The sequence below is a fragment of the Haliotis asinina genome, chromosome 1, assembly GCF_037392515.1.
Source record: "Haliotis asinina isolate JCU_RB_2024 chromosome 1, JCU_Hal_asi_v2, whole genome shotgun sequence".
In the NCBI taxonomy this organism is placed as follows: Eukaryota; Metazoa; Mollusca; class Gastropoda; order Lepetellida; family Haliotidae; genus Haliotis; species Haliotis asinina.
Window position 1 is genome coordinate 46,267,144 of NC_090280.1, and position 21,217 is coordinate 46,288,360.

The following is a 21,217-nucleotide window of genomic DNA, read 5'->3' on the forward strand; positions in this document are numbered from 1 at the left end:
TAGTTTTGCCTTACTAGGCCATTACTGTCACCATTTTAGCAATTTGAACTTTCAAGTGTGTCAACATGTATTAAATGACTCTCACTTTGGAAACTTTGTATCTGTTTTGTACGGAAGCCTTTTGGGGCCATCAGATTTATTTTTAACTTGCAATTTCAACATACCATCTTGAAATTTCAGCTTAGTCTCTTGAAATTTCAACTTAGAATCTTAAAATTTCAACATACTATCTATCTTGAAAGTTTAACAAAGTCATAATATCTTGAAATTTCAACATACTATCTAGTATCTTGAAATTTCAACATAGGATCTTAACTGTCCAGTACGGAAGCCTATTAGGGCCACGCTTCGCTATTATTCGACACTATGTATCATGAAAATTCAACTTAGTATGTTGAAAATTCATCTTGCTATCTTGAAAATTCAACATAGCATTTTGAAAATTCAATCCGTATAAAAAGGCTTCCGTACTATCATTTCAGTCCCTGCACATACTGATGTTGTTTGTGAATTTCTATAGAAAGTTATCACTTATCGTACAATTTGTTATTAGTAATGAACATTGAGATAAATGAGGATATACTGTGTCTTAGTATGTGTCAGGGTCGGTGGGACCCTTTTTTGGAGAAAAATATACATTACTCGTCATTTTGCGTAAACTTGCAGTAAATCGGTGTGAGTCGCGCTGCTAACACAAACGCTTGGACCTTTGCTTAATCTAATTCTGAACATTGACCAGAGCAATTTCAAATATGTTCAGTGAACATGTGGTTAGTAAATATGATTTGTTTTCACATTATCTGGTGGTACAGATGAGTAAGTAGGCCTGAGAACGTGTAGAATATGTGTGTGACAACAGCGAAAAGACCTATTACGTGACGCCTATAATCTCTAACATATTCTGAAGAAAACTTATCACCAATACCCAACATTGGTTGCTCACCTGATAAACTTCGACTTGAAACATCAAGAGGTTTAAGAGATTGTTTGCTACAAGTGACATCGTTAATGGGAGACAAGCAACGACCGAGCCACTGGCCTATAAACCCAACTTTTAACTTGTTACGTGAATAGGGAGGAAATACTCAACATTCTACCATGTCAAGGCGTACTTAATTTACCAACCTAGATAACCGGCAACCATCCATCATGGCTGTCCAAGGTGTACTTTTAGTGACAAGTTCAAATATGTACTTTCTCCTGTGGAGAAGTAACTAATGCCTGCAAGTTGTGTTATCTTTCTGATTATCTCTCCTTCGCAAGCAAACGTTGACAAAGGTATCAAACCATCAATTCATAGTTTGATTGTCTCACAGTTTGATGCTTGTGTAATTGCAGGTATGTGGCAGCGAGGGACGAACGTCATGTATGCCGGGTCATATCCACACGCTAGGTCATGTACAGGGTGGGTTCGTGCTTGGATTTTGTTCTTCCTGTGTCCAGCAGGTGACCATTGTGTTTGCTCTGGTCATCTAGTAACTGCAGGGCCCATATTCTCGAAACTTTCCTACCCCTATGAATTCTTAATTTTGATCATAACCAACCTGTTACCCAAGACTGGGTTTAAGAAGTTCGTAAGGACGCGAACGTTTCGAGAATAGGTAGTTAGGTGATCTTTGCTACGCAAAGAGAATGATTGTCCAAGAGCGTTCGATGTTACGATAACTTAGTTTCATTTCAGCGCTGTGCGCAAAGGAATACTAGTATCTTTATAACCATCTTTCAAACAAATAAAAACGTCTCTGCGCCATAGGTTTACTGACTGAGTTTCGTAAAAACTGTGTGAGCCTGTGTAAAGTCTATTTTTTTAATTAATTTTTGTTTCACAAAACGGGCTTGCGTATTTCATTCAGAGCCTGTAGATTTTATAGTCTGCAGGCAGCAGCAGGCCCTTGATGGCCAGCTGGCAAACACTGTTGTCCACACAAACTCACAATATGTTCGTTTTTTCCTGCACGTTATAATGCTACATCACTACAATATAAAAAAATCACATAACATGTATCCAGAATTCGTTTAGTTCAAACACAAGTGACACAAAGAGCGAGTGAGTGAGTGAGTGAATTTAGTTTTACGCCGCACTCAGCAATATTCCAGCCATACGGCAGCGGTCAGTAAATAATCGAGTCTGGACCAGACAATCCAGTGACCAACAACATGAGCATCGATCTGCGCAGTTGGGAACCGATGACATGTGTCAGCCAATACAGCAAGTTTGACCACCCGATCCCGTTAGTCGCCTCTTACCTCTTATGTTGCTGAAGACCTATTCTACCCCGGGACCTTAACGGGTCTATAAGTGGTTGAGAAAACACTGAAAGAGTCTGCACACAAAGTTGACTTCAATGAACAGATTGTAACGCTCTAAGCGTGCACCTTCGTGGTGCGTAATTGTACGTATCGTCATGTACTGAAGTTGTCATTGCCATGGTATATTTAGAATTTGCATTGGACATATCTCATATTTGACAAAAGATTGTGAGTGAGTGAGCGAGTGAGTTTGGTTTTACGCCGCTCTTAGTATTACTCCAGAAACATCACTGTACAGAATCACTGTACATGATCAGAAATGGGCTTTACACACTGTACCCATGTGGGAACTCGAGACCGGGTCTTCGACGTGACGAGCCAATGCTTTAACCACTCGGCTACCCCAAGAAAAGAAATGTCAGGGTTTTTTTTACCTTTGACAAGTATCTGAACTTTTTTTGTTTATTTGTTTGCTTGTTTTTTATGCAAGTAATTCCACATTTCGATACAAGTGTGTGAAAGTACTCTTAGTGTAAATAGGTAAGCTATTCATCACATAGTCTTATATAAGACAGGAGGAGTGGTGTATCGGGTTAGGCAATGTAATGTGCTATAAAATGGCCCTGGTTCGTAGAGATCAACCACTTACGCTCTCACAACTCACGGTGATCGGCTGAGGACCTGGTGAAATGGCAATGACTTTGTTGGCGTTACTTCTTGCTGGGCTGGCAAGTACTGCACTCGGCAGCATCTGCTGTCCCCCGTCACAGTGGGAGGCGTACCAGTTTGTCACACGTGTCGACCCCGACGGGGCGTATGAGGTGTGTAATCACGCAGTATTGATGAGTGGTTAGACAAGGCCGTTTAAAATCGTAGTTCAAATCCCTGTTCGTGTTCATTATGAGTTAAGGTTTGTTTTCACCATATCCATGTATATGATTCTAGGTGATGTCGCTCTGGCTTCTGTCACTGAAGTACTTATTCATGATTGTAGAAGATGAGGCCACCTCTTATTTGCCAGCATTCGTATCTATATTCATGATTGAACAAGATGTAGCCACCTGCTATTTGGCAGCATTCGTATCTATATTCATGATTGTACAAGATGCGGCCACCTGCTATTTGGCAGCATTCGTATCTATATTCATGATTGAACAAGATTTAGCCACCTGCTATTTGGCAGCATTCGTATCTATGTTTATAATGGTAGATGATGCTGGCTCCTACCTTTGGCAACATCCGTACCTGTATTCATAATAGTAAATGAAGCTGGCTTCCAGGTTTGGCAATGTCCGTATCCATGTTCGCTGGTTTCACTTCAGCCAACTCACTTGTAAAGGCGACACAGTCGGTGTCTGTCGTTGCCTCCGATCAGCTATCTCTGTCTGAAATGTATTCCATTGTTTTATTACTAGCCCCCGATGCCATCGTGGTTCTGATGGCTAGCCATTATTGGAAAATGTGTCAGACATCATGTTATGTATCGCAGGGGCATGTCTGAAGTTGAATATCAAACTTCACTGGTCATAATTTATTGACACAATTCTGTTACTGTTTGTTACATAATCTGCAGTGGTTATTATTGTTATTTGAGGTTTTTCGTTGTAAGCTCCAATGTGAACACCATCTGACCTTAAAAAATCACTTTAATTAATTAACCAGGATTTTCTTGCGATAAAACAATTTAATTGCATTTATATGTATAATTCAGGGTAGTAATATTTTCCTGTTCAAGGATGCATAAAGATAGGATACTGAGGCATTATAAAGAAATCATTATCTTTGGTTAATAAGAATGTCGAGAACATTCCTCCACTGCGACGTAAGCAGTGACATTACTCGTGGCGATTATTAGCAAATTAAGTACCATTTTTTAATCATGCAACTGTTTGTTTTGAGAAGATACTAATGGCGCATATACTTGTGGATTTTATATTTTCCACGTGGATCATGTGACACGGCTAGAGGACGGTTAACTTGAAGGCTAGAGGTACAATACGATTTATTCTTGTGTATGAAATTTCAGGGCCTACAGTCTGTTTCCTATGACGCTCTGAACGGGAGGTACGCTGTCGAAGGCAATTACACTAGCGGTAACGTTAACACCTTCAAGGTCATCTACGACTACAGAAAGGTGGGAGATTAAGCCTGAATATATTTTTCCCGTCCTCTTCCTTCTCCTTGTCCACTACTACTACTACTACTACTACTACTACTACTACTGCTACTACTACTACTACTACTACTACTACTACTACTACTACTACTACTATTGCTATTAAATACTACAACTAGTTGATTGGTATTGAGACTGGCACCTGGGAATGTGTATCGTGGATATAGAAAGGTAACTAGGGACATGCATTGTGATTGTAGAAAGGGGAAATAGGATATTGTACAATTCTTGTCCTCCTGAGAGAATACGTAAGTCCCAAAACATTCGACGAAGATTTTGATCTACCGTATTTTTATCTGATAGCTTCAGTGCAAAAACCAGCTGCTCAATGGAGGGAGTAAATCCAGCTAGGGTCCATAGGCACACATAGGAACTTTATGTCAGGTCTTGTGTTCTGTAGGGGGAGTTGTTACAGAGGCAGATGCATTATGATCTAGTGTAGGAAAACGGCTGTAGCAAAGATTGTAATTGAGGGTAGCTTGAACGAACGCTTTGAGGTGCCGAAATGAGATTTTGCTAGTCGCTGATTTACCGTTTCTGCGTGTGAACGACACAGCAGAACACACTAACACCAGACGACACCTTGACCTAGCGGTACAGCAGTATCTTAATTGGACCAGTGTTAATGTGTTAGCCCGGTGAGCAGGATTCCCTAATCTGTCACCAACGGAACACGTCTGGGATGAAATGGAGAGACGCTTACGGCGTCATCTGAATAACCCAACAACGTCCCAGGAATTCAGTCAAGTCCTTCCTCTGATAGGGAATTATCATCCCTATAACGTTTACCAAATTTAGTGACCTCAGTGACTCACAAAACCGAAGGTGACAGGCCTGCATCAATGCAGAATGCTGACACATTCGGTGCTCATCGTCTGAAATTGCTTGTGTGCCCTCAATTCGTTAACATATGCCCGGTGCTGTGTACTTATGAATTGTTGATCCTCACTATAGAATGAACCCCTGAACCTCTGACATCCATGCAACAACCAACAATAGTTCTGTGGAGGTACACCATGTATATGGTGTAGTCACAACTCATAGGAGAACTAGGGTCGTTAGGGTAGTCTGGTGGTTAAAGCTTTGGCTCGTCACGCCGAGGACCCGGGTTCGATTCGTCGCATGGGTACAAAATGTGAAGCCAGTTTCTGGTGTCCTTCGTCGTGATATTGCTAAAAGCGGTGTAAAACGGAACTCACACACTCACTCACTCACTCGCTGACGCACCCATAATATTAATACACCTCATTATTGCTGATGGCGATTTGAATGGCGACACTACAGGGTCGACATGTTCGAGATCATCCTGCTCCTATTCAAATACAGGAACTCAGCGTCATGTTGCAGCAGGATGGCACCTAAAGGGTGCCTTCACTCCTGCGCAGGTCCATGAAGGTAGCAGAATTTCTGTAAGTCGTAATCTACTTTCAGTTGTTGCGATCTCTAGTCCGTTTTTCACGTATATGATATCGAGATGTGTTTTTATAGTTACATGCTTGTTTTAAACAAACATATGTGATAGTGTAATTATATTACTGTCATTTGGTAACTTGATTTTGTAATATCTAAAACTATTTGTTAATACTGTTTGATAGTAAAGACTGTCTCACTCTGTCCCAATATAAAGGTGTGAGAGGTGGATATTGTTCATTCCTTATCTGTCAGTGTGATGAATCTCTGCTTCCTTGTCTTCACATGCTTTGTAGGGTTGAGGATGGGTGGTTACTTCACATATCACAGCAAGTTTGATGTTTCAGAATGTGGGCTACCGCATTAACCCCCAGAAGAGACTCTGCGAGACTTTCGCCATGAAAGAAGAGTTCCAAGATACATGTGTTCCAGGTACTTACCAGAATAATATATGTCAACCTAACATGTACATGTGTGTATGGACTGAGACAAGGGTAGACTTCAGTGTCCCTTTTGTACATACAGGTGTGTGATGAAATGACCGTAGACCTCAGTGTCTCTTTGGTACATGCAGGTGGGTGATGACATGACTGTTGACCTCAGTGTCTTCTGGTACGTACAAAGTCCAGATTTACGAAGCTCTCCTAGCGCAAGTCAATGTTAAAGTATGGCACTTACGACTATCTTGCCGCTGTGAGAGCTTCGAAAATCTAGGCCCAGGTGTGTGATGACGTGACACCAGACTTATTGTGTCCCAAGCAGATCTTACAATAGATATAACATGACAAGAAGAGTGACGAATTGTGAAATGTTTGTGTGAACGATTGCCTTGTTCATTAAAGGACATTAGAATCATTGATTATTTCTCCTTGTCATTGAAACACATCTTCTAACATAACGAATACAGAAACGTGTCACAGTTTAGCTGTATAACCAAGCCCATTTAATATATTTCAGATGGTGCTTATTTCTTTGGACCCTTCTCCTTCGGGTTTGGCACAAAGGTCATTGACACCAGAGGATACAGCTACGTCAGAACCAAAGATGGCGTCACCTCCAAATACACAGCCATCGTGTCAGATGACATATGTATCCCAGTCATCACTCACAAGGTCACCTCGACCATTGCCGGTAGGTGTATACACACAACAAACTCACTCATCCACTTACAGGGTCAACTTGACCAGTACTTGTAGGTGCACACAAGCAACAAACTCACTCACACGGTCACCTTCACCAGTGCCGGTAGGTGCACACACACGAAACAAACTCACTCATCCACTCATCCACTCATCCACTCGAGGTGGTCACCTTGACCAGTACTTGTAGGTGCACACGCGCAACAAACTCACTCATTCACAAACTCAGCTTCATCAGTGTTGGAAGGCGCACATGCGTAACAACCTCACTGACTCACAAGGTCACCTTGATCAATGCCGGTAGGTGCACACACGCACCAAACTCTCTCACTCATTGACAAGGTGACCTTGACTTGTTTGTTTTCACCTTTAAGTAAGCAACTGTAGACCCGACCCTCCAGTTCATCACGTCCAGAGCAGTGTTTGGACATGTCAACCACCACCCGATGATGCTTCCAAGCTCACCACACAGTGTTTGGACCATGCGATTTTATGTTTGTTTGTTTGTAGTTGTTTAAGACCGCGCTTAGCAGTATCCCAGATGAATACGAGCTTTCTGAAAATAATCGAATATGTACAATCCAGAAATTAACAAAATGAACATCAATCTACGCAATTCGAAATCCGACTATTCTAACCAACTGTGTGTGTGTTTCAGGTAACTCCTTTTTATCGATCGGCTACAATAACATCTTCCCCGGCTTACGAGACAACACTATCTTCTCTCCTCCGATTTACTGTTAAGAAGGTCGAGGTAAGAACACAATTATTATCGTGTATTCTCTATCGATAATTACATCATCTGAAAAATGATCAATCCTTGGACCATCAGTGACAGAAATATCGGTTAGGTCTGCAGATGTCTGATTTCCTTACAGGAGATAAAGGTGTCTGTAATTAGTATACCAGAAGGACAAGTCTACCTCGCAGTCCCTCGACCACATTGTTTAATCTACTGCCCAGCCCTTTCTGTAATGCTGAAGCTTCATATGAAGCAAGTCCAGATTTTCTCAGGTTCAGGATCTCTGGTCACCCTGTAGCTCCTTCTTAATTTAAATGAGTTCGTGTGTGACTATAAAAATTAAATATTCAGAGACTAAAAATTAGTCTACAGTAGGACGTGATTCGCCACGATTGGTAACCACTGGGTATTTCGATATGCAAGCATACAGTGAGTTCGTGATATTAATAATTGGTCTTTGTCTTCCAGGGTCCTAACAAAACCTTCAAGAAGCTTCTACATAGTTTCCATGTGGTCTAAGTCTAAGCCATTGGCCACTTCATTTGCAAAATGCACTTCGATGATATTTGGTCCTTTTTGTCAATTAAAGTTCAAAGATTTTTTTTTTAAATTTTCAAACTTCTCTATCATCTTTTATCGTCAAATAAAAAGCACGATTATTAAATGTATAGTGTTCCTGTTCTAGTTTCTATGATTATTATAGCCACTCCAAATCTAGCCGTTGCAGGTGTTCTAGCTGATCTAGTTGTTGTTCCAGTGGCTCTATTCGTTATAGCCTCTTCTTGTCACAGGCTCTTTACCACAAGCACACTACAATAGGCACCTTGTCACCGACTCTTTACCACACATACTCTACCATAAGCACCTTCTCACAGGCTCTTTACCACAAGCACATCGCAAAAGGCACCTGTCGTCTTGCAATAAAGGGAGTCGACCATAAAAGCCATGCATAACCATATGCCGTCGACCACCTGCAGTGGAGTATGTCCAGTGGGAGTTATCCCTACCCAAACTATGACCGATACCATACAAACATTGACCACATTCCAAACGTCCAACACCCGAACTCCTTCTCAACGAGTGTCAAAAAAGGTATCATTTTAAGCTGCAATTTCAAACACGAACCTAACCTGTGAACGGCAATGAAAAAGCACCAGTGCATGTGTATTGTTCTCCACTTTCCATGGATCGAGCCACATGCATGTGCAAAATATTGATACTAAGTGGCAGATGGATATCCCATCTGCATAATTTGACAATTCGAATAAAAAATGTGCCATTTGTATCAGAATGTATCGAATGTTAAAAAAGGTAATAATGCCATTTCTATTAAGAAAGTTTTCATTCAGTTATATATGTTTCAAACAGAAAAGAAGATTTTACAACTTGTAAGAAACAGTGATACCAATACCTTGACCCTTAATTAATGACGCAGAGTATATATCATGATATAAAACAGTCGAGCAGCTGTGATGTAACTTGAATACTGTTCAAAGTGACACCAGATTGGGAGGGCTTCATAAAACTGATATTTGTCAAGACTAGAATTTGTCACACACACGCACACGCACACGCACACGCACACGCACACGCACACGCACATATGCATGTGTACAAAACTAACCAATTTCGAACATTCAAGCTGATATTACCACATTTATCTAGGTGTTCTCTGTAATAGCTGTACCTATCGTACAGTTCTTCTCAGTGGACTCTTTAACAAATGTGCTAATGTCAAGTTCAGGGTTTTTCTGATATATGAACTCAATTGTAATGTTTTACTCATGGAAGAATTATGTTTAATTATAAAATCTGGATATAAACTGAATGGTAAAGCATGACGTGTCCACAGGATTCAATGCTATTGTCGGCATGGTGTCATGGGTTCCTGTGTGACGTCATACTGCTACTGCCTGTGTCAGTTACTGACTAGCGGCAAGAAGACGCAGGTATAGATTAAACCATCTGAAAACGTTTGCCAAACGTATTTCAACTTTATCTTCTTGTTTTATATATGCGACAATGTCAGTATGAACATTCCATGTCACAGTCAGTCAGTGAAGTCAGTTGCAGTCTGATTGTGAAATCAGTCAAATCGTGAAATGACTAAACATGTCAGTCACTTCGTGAAAAGACTAAGAAGGTCTGCCATTTTGCGTCTTTTGTGTAACAACAATGAAATTTCACACAATAACTTAGTCTACCAAAATTTTATTGCTACACTTTCCTAAACCTCCACACCTAATTGCAGCACATGCTACCCAACGTGTTCCCAATCGTTGGGTCCTACAGCGTTTTGTATCCTGATGATAGTAGTAGATGCTGTAAAGCTAACGTAAGTTTACACAGAATTGGGCATGTTTCATCTATAGCTCAAAATATGATCACATATAAAAAAACAAACTATATCATACGTTGTCTGAATGTCGCTGATAGAGCAAAGATTGAACAACTCCACAGATTAGAAATAATGTTATGCTTCTCATTTGCTCACAGACGCATGTCGGGCAGATTTACAGATCTTCCATATTTACGAGTAATTCCTCTATAATTTCCTCCACATCGGACTTTGGGTTCTTCACCTGAACGTCTGTTAAATAAAATACACATTTAGGGTAGTCTGATAATAAGCAATCGGAAGCTGGTATGATACACTGCTATGCTCACAGTCTCTCGTCATTGAGCCATCGTTCATCGTTTTGAAAACTGAACTACAAAATATTTTACGATATGCCTCAAGTTACTCCACATTTGGACCAACAGTACATTAAACCGACAGTATTAAACTGATCCCCAGGCACCGCTGACTTAGATATTGACGACTCTGTAGATGAACGTGTCGCGTCCTTTTGTGTGCCAGGTTCCTATAATCATGTGTCGAAGCCACGGTTCTCTCTAATATGGTTTGTTACCTCCAAGCTTGTCCTCTTAGCTTGGCTCATAATTAGTGTTTAGGATCTGCCTCACTTCGGGACTTGTCTTGAAATAAGGAGGCACGCCATTAACTAAGGGATATACTGTTTCATATAAGAAACACATAGGCGATTTGTATTTTACAAAATCTGTTCATTACCTGTAGTGTTCAAACAATCGTCAAATATTAACAAAAGTGTTCATAACATGATTTTTCACACCTGTGCAAGTAAAAAATAGACAAGCTGAAAATGTTGATTTTGATGAGATTTCTAACAAGGATCAGAAATGGCATCGCCACAACGCAACAGAAATCATCTCCCAGTTGAAATTGTGCGGCAAAGAGCATTCATTGCCCGGCAATAAAATCCAGATTACTTTCAGAAATTGGCATTCGTTTTTAAGGAGTTTCAAGGTCAAACCACTACATGTACGACACGTCTTGACTCTGCAACACGGAACATCGCCACTGAAAGAATGCATGCTGGAGATTACCAATATTCTGTTACCAGGCGTCTGAATGTTAATCTGAGCGAGATACCATGTCTTGTAGCTCGTTGCAACCAAACATGTATAATAAATGACCGTCCCCGTACAGGCAGACCTCGAGATACCAATGCAGCCAAAGATCGGTACATCCGGGTATTACAGTTGCGTGATATCCTACTGCCACGAGTCAGAGCACAGCAGCTAGGGTGCCTGTACTTCAGATATCAGGTCAAACTGTACGGAACGGTTTGAAAGAAATTGAACTGAGAGACAGAAAACCCCAAGTTGGGGTCGTGCTACGTCGTCACCATCGCGTTCAACGTCTCCGTTATCTAACAGTATCCACTTGGTTGTATAGACATTCCTTCTTCTAAACTGGTGTAAAATTTCATGCACTAACATCTATCTGTGAACGAGTCATACATGTTTGAAAATACAACATTTTCGCAACAGATTTCTCGTTTATGCGTTTCTCTTTTGGATAGTATATATTACTCAAAAAATTGTTGAAATCAGCTCAACCATTAAAATGACATACGGAGCCAAATCGAATCACACCATGATTATAAGGATTACCATTGTCAAACGATTCTGAACGGTCTAATTGAAAGACTTAACTTCAGTGTGATGGTGAAAACTATACAGAACCTTGAATGTTTTGTTTGACAAGGTTTGGGTTAGTCAAACAAACTCTCATATTGAGACACTGTTGGAGAAGCAGTGAGGAAGCACCTTCCATGTTATAGCATCATGTAATTTGGCTGTGGTCAAAGAGCCTCACCTGTGACCTCGTGGTAATCACTGTCTGAAGACCATTCTGATGAGTCGCCGTCATCAACATATATGTCGTTCTCTACTACAGAGAAAAGTGTAGGACGTACATCAAAGTTTTATTCACATAGACACGTGCGCAACTACTGAACGTTTGATGAAAAGTAGAATAAAGGCTTGAAACCATTTGAGTCAACTCAAAGTCCAATGAAGTGTCATCTACGTGAGTGTCATTTTCAACTGGAAGACGAAATCATACATTTACTCTGTTTTTTACAGTGAGACAACGTCGACGTTGACGTCACAAGGGCAAGCAGTAGAGCTACGTGTAGGTCATATATGCGACTTACACAGTGACGACTTTAATTACGAGCTTGTTATGTACTAAAATAGCAGCTAATTTAGAAACGTACCAGCTACAATGTCAGGGTCACTGTCGTCCTGTATCCCCGGCTTCTAAACGATCACACAAAGAACATAAACACAGAGCGTGTTGTTTTAGCAGATCAAATAAATAATAACACGAAAATGCCTTCATAAATGTGGACAGGTGAACAGGCGACTGGACGTTTGGCATTGTATTGTTTCAGCTATATTTAGTTTGTATGGACTGTGATTTTGTCAGGTTTTGAATGACCAGTGCATGTGGTGCATGAAACTATCGACACTCCATCCATGGATATGGAGGAAATGTAAACATATGTAGACATGAACAATTCCTTAATTCAAACCATTTCTTACGACAGGTACAGGTATAATACCATGGTTATCATGCCAAACTGGAAATAATACGATTTGCCAGAGGTTTTCTTGAACAGAAGTCATTTCAAAGATATTTTCTTCTAGATCTAATGCCAACTACTCTGGCTGCATGTTGTATACGTACCTTAATTTGTAAACTCATTAATGCTTTAGGTAAATTTGTATCCTTGATGGGATAACACACGTAACAATACAGTTCCTGCCACCTATGAAACATAACCTGCGGCCCCAACATGCTGAAAGTATCCAGTCATTCAGGTTATATTACCGGAGACTCAGCTCAATCACCTTGTTGATTGCATTAGGCCTATAACTGGCCTGCATGGCTATAATGCAACCCTTGTATGATGCCATGTCTCCTTCTGGATACAAACGGTGGCATTAAAATGTATACTGTATATATCGCATGCTAAACCATAGATAGTGTCGTGAGTATGATTGGAATCATTTTACCTTTTTTGAAAGGACTCCATCCTTTGTCAGTACAGAGAGAGAAACAGAGAGAGAATGATTGTGACTATTTTATCTTTCTTGAAAGACCTCCATCCTGACAACAGCAACAGCAGCTGGTACTCCAACAGCAATGTAGACGACTTGGTAGACCAGTCACTGAAACGAGGGTGAATCATCGACGAAGGTTTTTTCCTGAAACCGTTTATGTTGTCATGAGACAGTGATACAAGGTAAGTTACAGTGCTCCTCAGCTGTTGGTAGCGTTAGTGAGGTCTTTTAGATTCAGCAAACGGCATACGTGGTTTGCATACTCGAAAACTAATAAAACATAAAATACTCAATGATCGTAATCAAACCATCATACCAACTCATGCTGTGCCAAGTGGATGAAAACGGCACATCACAGGTTAATGAGTATATAACTTTACTGGCACTTGTACGCGTGCTTCTCGAACAGCTGGCTGTCCCTTTCTCTGCACCCCTCCCTCGTAACAATAGTGAACTATGCCGATATTTTCATGATAGTTTGTTAAACAATTTTTAAGGACGGAAATTATGAAAACATTCACAGAGATAGTATGAAGTTTCATTGAGAGTTTTACACTTCCTAGTTTTCGAGTTAAACTGCAATTCATCGGCCTGCTTTGGAGTCAAACAGACTACAGCTGCATCCAGTTCTGACCAGGAACCCCAGGTGTAAAAGCAGCAGTGTACAAAATGATTGTATCACTGCGCGATGAGCTACAATCCGGTATAAGGTCGAGGTTAAGACAACGACCGATAGCTAGTGACCTTTGCAGATGTTCAGTATTAACCCTCTAAGATGCCAAGCTGCAGTCAAACATTGATGTGACACAGCAGCATATCGACGCTCATCTGCCCAGTCCTTGCTTCGCCTCCTCCATGCCGAGCGCAAGGCAAGGCAACAAGAAGCAGTAGTATTTGGAACCGTCGAGTTTCTGCTCTATCCAAAGGTCACACGGCGGATAGAACATGTGCGGTGAAAGTCCAAAAGCAATCGCCTGTTATTTTCGACTGTTCGTAATGATTCGTTCGTTATGAATTGCATGAATAGATCTTCACACCGTGGATCACGTTTAAGAGATCTGTGATATCTCACCTACATCTGTCGTCGAAGTTGGTGTTGATGGTGATGGAGAAGTTGCTCGTGGTGACAATGGTGTTATTGTTGCAGCAGCTGTCCGTTGATGGTTCAAATCTGAACATGATATGATCGTTCATTATGAATAAGAAATCAAATAATGACAACAAACACGTCTGTTGTGTTCATAGACCTGACAATGATGAATATATCATAGAGTTAAAGCTAAAATGGATCGAGTTACCATGAAGCCGCCGTTCTGTTTTCAGAAATGAGCGGGCCGTTGGAACTAATAATGGCCCGTTGATTCCTTTATCAGTTCTGTTGTCAAATGACGTCACAGTGGGAACAATGTAGAACTATTTGCTCTGTGTTAACTGGTCACTGAACCTGCAGACAGGCAGCTGCTCACCTATTGTTATGATGTTGCTGCTGTCCCCTGTAACAGCATTCCTACACAGCCACATAGATCCATTGTCGACGATGTAGTCTATTCTCAGAGACAAATTGTGTTTGGTGAGAATACAAGTCACACAGACACGTCCCGATACGCGACTGTTGTAACTGTCGTTGTTCAAACTGTCAATTAACGTGGATAACTGGAGTGAACCTGCTAAAAATGTAATTCGGCACATGATGATTCTATTGAAATAACGAATATTGTTGACGGGCCACCAACATGAAGGTCTCCATTAGAATGTTCGCTCTATTCGACCATGTTGTATTTATTATCCAGATATAGTCCCACGGGTACCCGTTGTTGCCATTTTTAGTAGTCTACTAGTACACCCGTAATAAAACCCATTTCTTCCACAATAAAATAGAAGCTGAGACTTGTGAGACCCTGGTCAGTAAGAGGGTATATAGGCAGTGCGTTAAATAGTCCGTGGTCCGCTAGACTGTGGCTATTAAAATACAACCGGGCCCCTAAATCTCCACAGTCAGTGGGAAGTGAATGTTCATGGGATCGGTTTGTAAACATATCACTCTGTCCAACTATTAATACACTTTAACCCATGTTCAACCTATTAACAGTTTAATGATGAAGCCCGCGCCATGACGACAATGTCGTATTCTCATCTATTTTGCATAATCGTTTTGCTTAATTTCTACATTCAAATTTCGGGGATTAACGTGATGGCTGTTTATTTTCAGACATAGCTAGCCCGCCTAACTAGCACAATTTGGAAATGACTTCGTTTATATGTGTTATGACATGGTTTTGAATGTATGTCTAGGTATACGGAAAAACAAATACCCTACATAACAAAGCATGGCACATACTCACAACCAGTATATCCAGCAAAACTTAACATCCACCGCATAAACAGAAAAGGATAATGCATCGGATCTACAGTTAGTGCTGCTACATTAGTGTGGGGTCAACAATGTCTGGCCGTATACCCGACTATATAACTTGTTGTAGTTGAGTCGAGTATTTAACATAAGTCCATCATCAGTAACCTGTTTAACAAGGCTGTTCATGTTTATGCAATAAATGATTGAGAGAATGATTGAGAGTGGATTATGGGGTTTTCAATATTCTTATAAACCTAATTCTGATCACTGCCTTTAATGGTCATTATCCTTTCTACTTGCACCAATACCCTGTAAGAGGTTTTACTCCCAATGTAAAACCTGGGAATAGGTTTAACTAGATTTAAGTAAAACCTATTCCCAGGTTTTACTAGGAGTAAACCCTCGTCCCGAAAGTACCGGTTTGGAGCGATCAGCCACCGAAATCTGCATTCACAGGAAAGGAAAAACAAAAACTCTGACAACAGTGTTTTAATTGAAATTGAACGTCATTGTAACACTTCCGTGAGCGACAGTTTGTGTTGTACCGGAATCTCCCTCTGAAGTAGGAACCGACACTGTCGCAGACGTCTGAGTTTTCTTTGGAGCTGAACATGAGAGAACATCTGACGCCATTGCTTGTTGTTGATCACTGGTTCTCTTGTAAACCCTCACTGCCTCGCTTTTGTGACCTACAATAAAAGAATTCATCTTGATAAGTCATTTCAAATTGTACATAACAGTTTGAAAAGCAATTTATATGATATTGTAATCGCTTTGCTTGGGGCCATCATTGGGATTCGAACCCGGATCTTGGCATGTTAACCATAACACATGTTGACATCACAAGTTCTAGCATTTAAAATCGCCAAATTGCAATTTGGCCCAGTCACTTCAAGTTTCATTCGTGTTTTGCAGATATTCATTGAGTTACATACCAGTTTGTTCACAAATCTGTTGCTCGCTTATGTTTGCCTCGTAGAGACGGGTAGCAGCAGTGCATCTGAGCGAGTGGTTCGTTTTCCTTCCTTCAATTCCGGCTTCAGCACATATTCTCTTCACCGTTGTCTGGATTGTGTTGTGGCCCATGGGCGACTCTAGGTACCATTTTCCATCCTTAGGTTTCTTCATCGGGGTGAAGTAAAACGCATTTGCTCGAGTTGAAGATGGTAGGCTGGAAAGTTAAATTGTGTTGACATAGAATCAATTAAGTATGAAATGTTTGCATTTGTCATTTATATGCCCCTAAACCAATGCGTGCAATCATCATCAGGGAGTAAAATTATAAGACAATTTACATGCAGTATGGGTCAAGTCACCCGCATGATGTGATTAAATGAGTGGTATATCTAAAGAATGTATAACATGTATCAGAAATGTATCAGAAAACATCTAATACATACCAAAGTGACTTGTACTTCATGAAAAGGCGCACATAACATCGTTCCGGGTTCTTGGTATTTTCATACGCTCGCACCTTTTTCTTCTGCAGTTTCCTGTCTTTCACTCCCCCGGCATTTGTCTTAGAGACGTCTTCCACATACTGCAGGTACCTGCGGCCGTTCTGGTCTGTATGTGGGCCTGTAATCTGAGGTTGTTGGTGTAGTCTTAAACTCCGATGTTCCTTTCCACCTCTCAAGGCGAAGTTAAGTCCTGGAAAATAAAATTCCGTACACAATTATATAATGTTTATCTATTTTGGTCTTAACACGGGATTCAAAATATCCATCCAAACTTTGTTTGGTTTGGTTTGCCTCAAAGTGAAGTCGGGCATTTTGTTCCAGTTAATCACATTTATTTTCGATGTGAAGGTTTGATTGTAAATGCCAAAATTGCTAATATCCGACTTTTCGACAGGGAAATCAAATGCAAAATGCAACTCACCAGTTAAGTAGAGGACTGTGTCCAGGAGTTTTTGCGGCGTGCCTTCTCCAAGAGCCCCCTTCTCCCACAGAGTGTTCTCCTCGTCTCGAGTTATCACCTCTGTAGGTTTTCTCACGTCTGCTCCAAGACCAGCTGTGGACCTCTCACGCATGCATGCGTCCAGTGCCTGTCTGCTGTCCTGGAACTCTTCGCCTTCCATCAGATTGTAAGGAGATTTGTTAGCTTTCAAGTGTGACGCTATTGCCGTGAATAGCCCATACACAGTAACAGCTGGGTAGCAAGTCCCGTCCACTTTCCTCGCCTCGAATAGGAAATACTTTAGGGCTGTATTTATATCTTTAGCAGTCATATCCAGCAAGTCTTCAGTCAAGACGGACGACGACAGCGCGATGTTTGCATCCATTGACCTCGTCCGACGCTCTTCTTGCCATCGCCTGAATACTCCTTTCGCCCAATCATTTTTGTACCTTGTCGTTCTTGGAACACATCGAGATAATTTCCTTTCAATATCTTCCTCAGTCAAAGGTGCCGCGAAACGGAACAGAAAATCATCATCATCATCATCAGCAGCAGCAGCAGCAGCAGCAGCATTGTCATCATCTTTCTTAAACTGCGACTGTGTTAAAAACATTTCGTCTTCGCTCTGGTTTGCCATGGTTAGCAATGAGCGGATTCAAGTAACCACGTGGTATATAACTGACTCACTCACAAAAAACACGTGCACTGCGTGAAAATCCCGTGCGTTTTCTAACTTGTGCATTAGAGTTGCGACATTGCTGTCATTCCGAATGTTCGCGGTATAGTGAGGTCCTAATTCCTTATAACGCAATATTTAAAATGACGGTTTATAAGCAAGAGAAAAAACTTCTCCTCAGTTTTGGTAGAGAATGTAAACCTTCGGGGGTCGGGAAATCCCTCGGGGCTACGCCCCTCGGGATTTCCCTACCCCTCAGGTTTACATTCTCTACCAAAACTTCGGAGGCGTTTTTTCTCCTATACTTATAACCCCGACCTTACGCACGTCAGCAGATCCGGCGGGGGATGTATTAGTGTGAAACAAACCAATGCATATGATTGGAAAAAATCTCGGATTCAAAACCCACTCGAAGCGGGTCTCGTTTACTAAGGGAGACAACTGTCTCTCCGCAACAGAAACTGACTGATATGTTCATGCAATGCACCGTGTATACATAAATGAATTTTGCCATGCAGGACAATTTGTGTTCCGTGTAAACATCGAAAGCGGTGCATAATCCTTAAACAAGGGAGGCTCATTTTTGACATCAGTGAGGTAAATTCCTAAATTCAAATCATAAATCTACAAGTAACACTGGTCTCGTGTGAAGGAAGAAAGACAGGCGATTGACTCTGAAGGATTGAAAACTCCTCACAGTCAAACTCGACTAATGATGTACGCACTACTATCCTTCAGTGTGTTGGGAAGTTTCCATATGGATGACCTAGGTCGATAATTTGCTTAATCAGCAAATTGATACGAGGACATACGCCGAGGAAAATGTTGGACACCTCCTGTTACTTGATATGTACATTTATTATACAATGGATGGCGTTCTCGACAGGAAAATGACCCAACACCAGCATCGATAGAGTAGTTATAGTGCGTGTATTTTCAGAAATGTTGAGACAAAGACAATATTTTCCACGCTTGCATTTGTCAGTTATATTCAGAATCGAGAATTGACCAAGTCGTGCATGGTATAATGCGTAGAACAACGTCATTGGGAAGTTACCCTTGGTCGAATCATCAGAAATATGCATTAATTTTAGAATTCATGCATGTAGGACAAATAGATGGTTTCATCCGGTATTAGTGACATTCCTGAAAATGCAAATTTCGATTACCAGCTATTTATCAATACGTTTTCTCTATTTGAGATACCTCTTACTCAGTTCAAGATATCCTCTTTAAGATATCTTAACATATGCTTCGACATATCCTCAATTCATTTTGCGATGCCGTGAATTTTGTTGGAGATATCTATAATTATCTCTAAACGAGATGTATCGAATTCACGTTAAGAAATAAAATCGTTAAAACAATATAAAATATCAGTATTTCTTGATAAATGTGAAAACGACTAGCCATAACAATCCTGAAAACTGTCTAAATACCTGTGACACGTATCTGCTCATAGCAACCACACCTTCAGCTGTCTTGTGATATATAATGCTAAGGAAGTGTAATAATAAATACGTCGTCCATGAACCATTATATTTTTCCGCTAATGACGCGGCTCGCGATGTCGGGACGCTGATGAGTAATATTAACGGGACACGCAGGGACTTAACGAAAAACAGGTTTTGTTTGGCGGTGATGTGGTGCAGGGTTGCCGTAAGTAGCACATTACCTATGTCAGATTCCAGGAAATCTCTTTTCGTCATGTAGACAGGTTGTGTGACAGAGGGCTGTACAGTCCACTGCACAAAACCGTGCCCGGTGTCAGCGGTGTTGTGTAACCATGTTTCATGTAAAGGATAAAACACGACTCGTAGGTTTTGGTAGAAAATGTAAACGCGCGAAGGAAGGCTTTCCTTTATCCAACATATGAACAGTCATGAATGTAAGAAACACAAATATGTCTCATTTTCATGAACGTAAAGCACAAATATGTATCATTTCAGTTTGTGCATGTGTTTTGGGTTGATGCACTGAGCAGAACAATATTGAGGGAACAGCCCGCAAACGATGGAGCAACTTGAATACGACTCCGCAGTACCCGCCTTGTGAGGAATACATGGTTCCTGCTGACCAACAATCTCATTCTTTACAGCTATCCTTCGTAGTCCAGCAAAAATAGAAAGCAAAAGGTTGCAGGTTCGAAACCAGTTATCACCGCTATATATACATGTCCATCAATCCCCGCCTGTTGTACAGCCATGCAGAACGGATTGACTAAGATCAACCACTTACTGTCGTACAACCCTTGAGAATGAGTTGACTTAGATCAACCCTTCACTTTTGTACATCCATTCAAAATAGATTGACTTACATCAACCCCTTACTGGTGTACAGCCCTTTAAAATGGGTTGACTTAGATCAACTCTTAGCTGTTGTACACTCTTTCAGAACGGGTTGACTTAGATCAACCCCGACTGTTGTACGTACCTTCAGAGCAGACTGAACGAGGCATTAGAGCAGCTGGACATTTAGCCCAGTGAGATGGAATTTCACATGAGTGACGAGTTAGTGTCATAAAGATATCCAGTCTTCCTATTCTGTATGCCTCTCTCTATATATATATTAACTGTATGCATTTATGAGGCAGTAGGGAGTGCATTTCTTCTGTGTAAAAAGCCACGGTACAGAAGTATTGATAACTTTTCCAGGTGTTCCTAGCTAGAATAGGTTAATGGAGATATAGAGTTATAAATATTGTGATGCACAATAGTATTAATATCATCAATGTAATATTATTTATGTAAGCGTGGTGCTGGGCAGACACAAAGACAATAATATTCATCTACAATCAGATTCGATTCACACATTTTACACATTGTATCGTTCTTTTTTGTTTTGTTTTGTTTGTTTGTTGTTGCTGTTGTTCCAATATATCTACCTTATTCAAATAACGAATCATGATAGGAGCAACGAAATTTTGTAAGCGTGATTCTGTATTTCCGAACATTCAATAGAATAAAAAGGTTTCATCTGCATATAGAGAGCTTAAACATACTCTAATGAAATCATTTATTTGAGACAGATAATTGGTCAAGCCAAGTCTGGATATATATCTATCTATATATCTATCTATGTATCGATCTATCTATCTATGTATCGATCTATATATCTATCTATTTATCTGTCTGTC

General features: G+C 40.6%; 2 protein-coding genes across 2 annotated transcripts in view; one reads left to right on the plus strand and one right to left on the minus strand.

Moving 5' to 3' along the window:
• The window catches only part of LOC137292078 (uncharacterized), a 365,314-nt gene that overhangs the window by 321,173 nt on the left and 22,924 nt on the right, over positions 1-21,217 (minus strand). The window lies entirely within an intron of this gene.
• On the plus strand, positions 2,946-8,193 carry LOC137258288 (ependymin-related protein 1-like). Its single transcript, XM_067795920.1, has 5 exons — positions 2,946-3,071; positions 4,277-4,384; positions 6,184-6,268; positions 6,794-6,967; positions 8,186-8,193. The coding sequence occupies exons 1-5, from the start codon at positions 2,946-2,948 to the stop codon at positions 8,191-8,193; spliced, it is 501 nt and encodes a 166-aa protein (XP_067652021.1).